The sequence below is a fragment of the Buceros rhinoceros genome, unplaced genomic scaffold (assembly GCF_000710305.1).
Source record: "Buceros rhinoceros silvestris isolate BGI_N320 unplaced genomic scaffold, ASM71030v1 scaffold30010, whole genome shotgun sequence".
NCBI classification, from domain to species: domain Eukaryota; kingdom Metazoa; phylum Chordata; class Aves; order Bucerotiformes; family Bucerotidae; genus Buceros; species Buceros rhinoceros.
Genome location: NW_010389585.1, coordinates 26,577 through 33,976, shown reverse-complemented (window position 1 = coordinate 33,976; position 7,400 = coordinate 26,577). Strand labels below are relative to the sequence as shown.

Sequence of the window (7,400 nt, the reverse complement as noted above, 5' to 3'; positions counted from 1 at the left end):
AGATTTTGCAGTGTTCAGGGATCAGATGGGCACAGTTCCAATACTGAAGTGTGCTTTGTGGGACACAGTAGTCCGTATAGCAACTTTTCTTTGCTCCCCATACTTTGTTAAAAAAAAAACCCAAAACCAAACAAAACCCCACAGACTCTCGGCACTTGATCACCTGAAGACAACTACATTTTGTTTCTGAAGGTATCAATATATAAATCCTGTGGCTGTGATTACTCTTTCAGATTATACATATTGTCTTTTTTTTTTCTCTTCCCAGGGCCGATTATTGGAAATCTCAGCCAAAAAAATTCTGCGATTACTGCAAGTGCTGGATAGCAGACAACAGACCTGTATGATGGTCTACCGTACTATGTCAATGATTCTGAAACACTAGGAATTTGAATTACAGGCTTTTAACATCACTTTCAATACTAAACTATTGATGCATGAAATCTGTGTTTTAAAAATGCCTATGTATACTTGTGATATTTAAAATCTATTACGTGAGAGCCAGATACCTGCATACAAGATGGTGTGTGCAGTACATAAGAGCTGAAATAGCTGACCCTGCTTTTTCTTCAAGTTCTGTAGCTTAACATTGGATCTGTCTTGAAACTTTGTCTGTGTCTGTTCCGAGCCTTCATGTGCAAGTAGAAAGCAAAACCTGGCACACATGCTGTTTATGTGTGGTAGGCCTGGTACAGCCAGCGCTCTAAGCATTAAGAGCGAATGCTTTTAATCATTTAAAGCAGGTTTCTTTCACTTCACACATCCCCCTGAAACGTTACTGGGTTACAGAAAGGTGTTTCTGGCTTGCAGATGCCTGTTGCAGACTGCTAGACCCATTGGTTTCTTACTTACAAGTTCTGTATTCCTGATTCAATGCCCAGGGTACTTCTGGAGCTGAGCTTCATCTGGCTTACAATTAGATACCTACAGTTCAGAATGACAAGTGTGAGCTAATTGGTTTAGGTTTTTTCTTGTAGTCAGCAAAGAGAAGTAAGTGTTAAAGCAGGAGTGGATTGGTGACTTATAAAATGTCTTTAAATGAGATTAATCACTCCTGGATGTGCATCCTCTGCACATCAGTTCGTGCAAAGAAATTCTAGGGTTACTAGGTCAGGGTTAGGCACTTTATATCTGAACACCTAAATGAGTTCGGATGACTTTTGTGCGAACCACATCCACTGTTGTACCTGTAAAGCTTCTGAACTCTTTCCAGTTCTTACTGGCTTCAGTCTTTCTGGCAGCTTTTTGGCTTGCAGATTGTGCTGTTGTCCTTAGTTACCCAACTCTCCCACCTTGCCTTTTCCTCTCTCTCTCAGATTTGTGGGCCTGCAGACTAGTTTAAGTTCATGGGATGTTTGTGGAGCGTAGCATAATCTAATTAAGGACTGTAGCTAATATTTGGAATGCTAAATACACCATATTGTTTTTAAAAGTTTGCATGAAAATGGAGAGGGTAAAAAAAATATCAAGGAATGATACTTGGAAGGCCAACATCTGGAAACCCAGATTCCCCGTTACTTCAGTCTAATATGTGCACTGAACAGTGTTGTAAATACAGACTATGAAACTTCATGATACTATTTTGGAGCATTACTGATTTTTCAGCATTTCTTTGTTGAGTGTTTCTCAGTGCTCCTGAATTCCTGTAGCCGTTTTATGGCTGCAGTTTACTGTGTTTTCAGAACAGGTTATATTTAGGCTTGTTCAACTAAGTTAAGTTTAAGTAAATTTTAACTAAGTAAGATTAACTAAATTAAAATTGTGTAATACATATTATTTTTCTTGATTTTTTTCTCGCTTTGAAGAGCATTGAGTTTCATGAAAGAGGGAAGAATCATAAAGAAAATGTGGCAAAAAGAATTAGTGAGGTAACTCAAAAATCTTATTTGCACAAATGCTTATTTCTAATATTTTTCATTATCAGACTTGTTTAATTTTTTCTCTTGGATTTTTTGTTTTGTTTTAGATTAAAAAGAAAAGCTTGGAAAAAGCAAAAGAAGAAGAAAACATGTCAAAAGAGTTTGCAGCAATGGAGGAGGCTGCAATGAAAGCCTATCAAGAGGATTTGAAAAGGCTTGGAATTAAGCCAGGTAGTTCATACAGCTGCCAAAAGAGTAAAGACAGAATTGAAGAATATTTAATAGGAAAGTTTTTCTCTTAAATTAGGTTTTCGGAACACAAGAGGAGGCCTCCAGGACTGTGTTCCCTTATGAAAAAAAAAAAGAGCCTGCAAATTGCCAGTGGTAGAAGTTGCAGTACAGAATGTTTTTAGCTATGGTATCCTTTAGGCCACGGAACAGTCTAATTTGGAGTAGAAAAAATTAAATACCATAATAACCAAAAATAGGCTGTAGTTGGTGCTTTGAATGAGCAGTGCAGCTCCCCTTAGATTATTTTATGTTTCACTTCTGCCAGTTTGAGACAAAAGTTGCTGTTGAGTAGGGGAGGCTGGGTTCCCAGTGGTGTCAGACAGCGGAGATAAGAACCTTCTACTAAGCTTGCAGTTAGAGCTCTTTGGTCCTTATGGTTTTTCTCTTTATGTTACTCATCTTTTGATGGTTGGGCTTAGTAGTCTGACAGTTCTGTAGTAGTGCTATGATGCAAGATTATTTGCATATCGGCTTTTAAGTTTACTTGCTATGACTGTAATACTAATGAGTGAAAATACTTGTAAGAACAAAATTTCCTATTTGCTGTTAGCTGAAAGTGACTAATTTTTAAGCTTAGATTATTGCTCTTTTTTTAAAAGGGAGTATTACTTTCTTTAAGATGATGTAGGTCCCAGTTCAACCCAGAGTAAAACACAGAGTAACACAGTGGAAACTAAAGGAAAGAAAGAAAAGAAAGAGAAGAAGGAAAAGAAAGAAAAGAAAAAAAAGGACACAAAACTTGAAACCAAGGAGTGGGTGCAAGGACTTTCTCCCGAAGGCTATACATACTACTACAACACAAAAACAGGAGGTAAAAACTAGCGAGGAGCAAATGCAGATACAGTTACTGGATATAAATGAGAAGAGACTACCGGCATTTCTTTACTCTTTTGCTCTCTCAATAGTAAGCTGATTATTAAAATGTGAACAATCAGATGGAGTTTCGATATTTAAAATCCAGGAGTTAGGCATCCAGAACCTCAGACTGGTCTTGTCATTTGTTAATAATGGAAGAATGCACTAATTCCACAGTTTCTGGAAAAGTTTAGCCTTTCAGAGGTTAAGTATAGAAAAGATAGCTCTCTGAACTGGAACGTGAAGGAAATTGATTGTGCCCAAGTAAATGAAAGCAGTTAAGGATTGCTCTCTCGATTGTTTCTTTCCATGTTTACAGGATTCACTAACTGACCTCTGTTGAGGGGCTATGTGGTATGATCTACTTCAGAGCATAAAAGCAATCCTCTTTAATGAGAATATTCCAAACTGTTTCTTATACATTTAAAGATTGACATTGGTATTTAATGTAGTTTTTCCTCATACATGATAATTTCCAGAAGGTAAAAATCTTTTGTCTTTAGTTTCTTCTGGACTATGCTACCGTGAAAAAAAACAAAACCAAAAAACCCCTACGTTTTTTGTACCTAAATTGCAGTATCTGTGTCAGCCATAATTTAATAGGGTCTGGAAGATGGTTAGTCCACTAAGTGTAATTATGATACTTTGGATTATTGTTCATACCATGGCTTGATAAAAGATGATTTATATTCTAATGAGACGTATCCGTATTACTTGTTTGTGTGTGTGCACACCTCAGTGTCGTACCTTTTAGATCTGTTTTTTTCTAAAGATTATTAAACAGGATGGCATGATGGGTAATATATGGTTTTTTGTTTTTTAAGAATCACAGTGGGAGAAACCTAAAGGATTCCAAGGCAACTCTCAAAACTCAGAAACGGTAATCAAATACTGTTATTCCTACTTTTATTTGTCCTAACCAGACATAAGCTAAGTAATTTGCGAGTCTTCTAATTGCAGAAGATAAATAATTTGTTCTTAATAAACTTAGGAAAACAAAATTTGAATATATAAAATATTTTATGATATACTTGATTGTGACAGAAATTTTACTATAAAAGGTTTTTTTGGCTGATATTTTTATGAAAGGAGGAGAAGTTATAGTGGGGGATTTGTTTTTACAGAACATGCTTTTTTGGTGTTTCAGCCAATACAACTGAAAGCTTTTTGGAAATTCTGAATAAATTCCATTCAACCTTTTGTGAATGAGATGTAATTAAAGCTTTAAACCTTACACATTTGAAATAGTTTAGACTACCTTATCTTAGGAAACATTGAGATTGCATTGTCAATTTAAAAAAACCCAAGTGCCTATGTTTTGTGTTTGCTTTATGTGATAATTTGTCTTTTTCCTGGGTTTCTTATGGTCATGGAACCTATGTGCGCACATCCTTTTGGCGTATTAGTTGGTTTTCCCTCCAGGAAGCATTGCAGAATAGTCCACAGACAGAAAGGTTTTGTCTTATTGTTAATGGACTTTCCTCTGATACTTACCACTCCAGAGGTTTTGTGCTTCACAGCCCTGAAAGTGTGAATCACTCCTGATGTTACATTTCCTGTTTTCAAGATAGGAGTCATATGTACACTATGATTTAAAGTCAGTTTTGTTTGCTAGTGTTGGATATTATGTTAGGGATCAAAAAAAAGCCTGGCTTTTTTGGAGTGTTTGGCATTTTGTAGCTCTACTTTGTTGCACCTCAGAAGGTAGCCTGTGCTTGGTACTGGTTTATTTACAGTCGGAGGGGAAAATGGTTATAACTGTGTGCATTTTCAGGCAATTGAATCAATTCACAAAGCGTACATGAAGTCTTGTCTTTATTCCATCTCTTGTTAAGGCACTGTTTTATCTCAAAAATGCAGGCTTTTTCCATCCAGTATTAATACTCAAGAGACTGCACGCTTCATGACAGAACTGCCCATCATACGCTTCTGATTCCTTTTACCCCGTGGTTTTGCACAACTTGTTAACCAGCACTTTATCTTTTCAGTCAAGGGATAGCTTTGCAATATTTATAAGCCAGTTGCACTGAGCCTTCCACTGACAGAGATGGTCCTGAGGCTAGTCTTATATCGTCCTTGGTGCATCTTTGTCCTGACAGTGAGCTAGTTCAGGTAGTGAGGACACCAGAGTTTAGGTTAGTGTTTGTAGGCTTATTTCCTTGCTATCAGCTGCTCTCTGGGTAATTGGAGAAATGCTGGTGCGGGGAGGGCAGATGGAGGAGAGAGGGAGATCCCTTCTTGGCAACCATTTGAAGTCTCAGCTATATCATAAATGCACACCTTCAGCTTCGCATATCTCCCTAATGCCACATGGCTGTGTTTTGCCATTCCTCCCTTGCCCTGCTTGGTGACGTTGTGGCATCTTGAGTTATTTTCACTATTGCTAAAAACAAGCACTTGATTACTCCCGTATTTAGTATGAGCTAAAGATATATGGAACATTCCAGGTCTCTAACAAGGACTCACCAAGGACTCACTGCCCAGAAATTAAAGGGCATGCTTGCAGTGTGTAGTGCAAGTGAGATTCACAGGCCCTTCTTGTTTCATTGCACGTTAGCTTGCTGCTCAGACTTCGTAAGAGGTGGAGAGAACAGAGTAATGAAAAGGCATGTTGAAGACCACCCATTAGATTGTCATCATGCTTCTTGGCATTTATGTAGTAGGATGCTCAGTGTGCACAGTGTCAAGTCTACTGAAAACCTCTAAGAACCAGGTCTAAAATGCTCAAGATCTAAGTAAAAAAAGGATTGGTTGTACTTAAGACTAATTTTTTGTCCTTTCCACTTACATAAAATAATTTTTCCTTTTGCTTCTTTCATTGAAACTAAGCTCACTGAAACTTCTGAGAGCAAAATCTTGAGGAAACTTGCTCGTTGAAGGCTTTCTTGCCTTTGCCTGCTCTGAACCTACTGGTATAATTTTTCATGTTTACAGAGCAGGTGTGAGAACTTCTGATTTTATTGTGTTTTCTTAAAAAGATGTATGGAAAAGCCTATCTATATGTATATGTGTCTGTATACACACACAGATAGACATTAGTGCAAAATAATGTATGGTGAACCTGCATAGATGTTCTGCCTAATACAGGGGAGTGGGCAGTACTAGTACTTCAGGACCAGTGAAGTAGTTGGATATGTAAGTGTAGATAAAAATCGGGTTCTTAAGGAAGATGGTAAGTCACGTGTAATGACTCATTATCTAGCTGTGGCTGATTCTGCAAAACATCTTTATTATAGTTACATATCTGCAAAGACATACCAGCAGCTTATGCCACATTCCATATGTGTTTATTAATCAGTGGGGAAAAACAGTGCTTTGTTGAAATTGGTGCTTTACTAAAGAAGTAACTTCATCCGTATGCATTCCTACAGAGTCTGATTCTTCAATTGCTTTTGGTGAAGGTCTATTTTACGATAAATTTTAGAAGGGTTTTTTTTTTGTTTTTTGTGTAATTTGCAATGGTATTTGTTGTTACCGTTGTAGGCCTGTAGCCCACACAAAACTCTGAGTCTTACAGAGAAATTTTGTATCAATCTGTAATAAAGACAATAAAGACACAAATAGGACATTACAACCTCAGAGGTAAATACTTTGGACAATAAAAAACATGTAAAATAATGGCCAACATAATAATTTAAAGTGTATGACAACATTTACTGCCTCATACTAATTATCCACTGTTCGTCAAAAATTGTGAACGTGCATTTATAGTATTTTAAGTTAAGCAATTCAATCTCATTTGAGTCAAAGGAAGTACTTTCTAACAACTTTAGGGGTTCAAGCTTTAAAACAGTAAAATTATCACAAACACAAAAGTACTCAATAGACTTATTGAGTACTTAAGGTTGAACAGACTTGTGTGATGCTTTGGCTGATTCTTAAAACTTTTTTAATTAGTTCCTGTATCCTTTTCTTAGGGAGCAGAGTGGGTAGAAGGTGTCACTGAAGATGGTCATACCTATTACTATAACACACAAACAGGAGGTAAGGAAAGCTTGTTTTCCAGTTAAACTCTCTTTCAGAAGAGAGAAGAATTTTGTTTTGCAAATAACTGCATTTTAAGGCTTTAGTAACTCTGGTATTTTTTTAAGCTGCTTCCTCAGTTGAAAATAATTTTTTGCTTAAATAAGTGCTGTCTTCATAGCTGTATTGTCAGTGTGTATACATTTGGGCTTCATAGGCTTTTTTAGACACTCAAGTTATAACTCTAAAATATATGGGTTCTTTTCTACATCTATAGTGAAATTATAGTTTGAAAATCAGAAAGAGGTAGGGTTTTGTTTTGACAGGTATGTAGGACTGATTAAAAATCTCTAAACTTTGCTTCTTGCTGACGTAGCGTTGATAAGAGAGTCCAGAATCTTACCTCCTACTTCTTTCCCTGTTTTTTTCCCT

The 7,400-nt window shown here is 36.7% G+C and overlaps 1 protein-coding gene across 1 annotated transcript in view; it reads left to right on the top strand.

Annotated features, from left to right (window-relative positions):
* Positions 1–268: 268 nt before the first annotated feature.
* Positions 269–7,400, top strand: part of WBP4 (WW domain binding protein 4) — a gene marked incomplete at its 5' end in the record, with an annotated part of 12,638 nt that continues 5,506 nt past the window's right edge. The window contains 6 exons of the mRNA XM_010134758.1: positions 269–341; positions 1,806–1,868; positions 1,967–2,090; positions 2,770–2,961; positions 3,830–3,885; positions 6,923–6,989. Coding sequence (XP_010133060.1) covers positions 269–341; positions 1,806–1,868; positions 1,967–2,090; positions 2,770–2,961; positions 3,830–3,885; positions 6,923–6,989 — 575 coding nt within the window. The remainder of the gene's footprint in view (positions 342–1,805; positions 1,869–1,966; positions 2,091–2,769; positions 2,962–3,829; positions 3,886–6,922; positions 6,990–7,400) is intronic.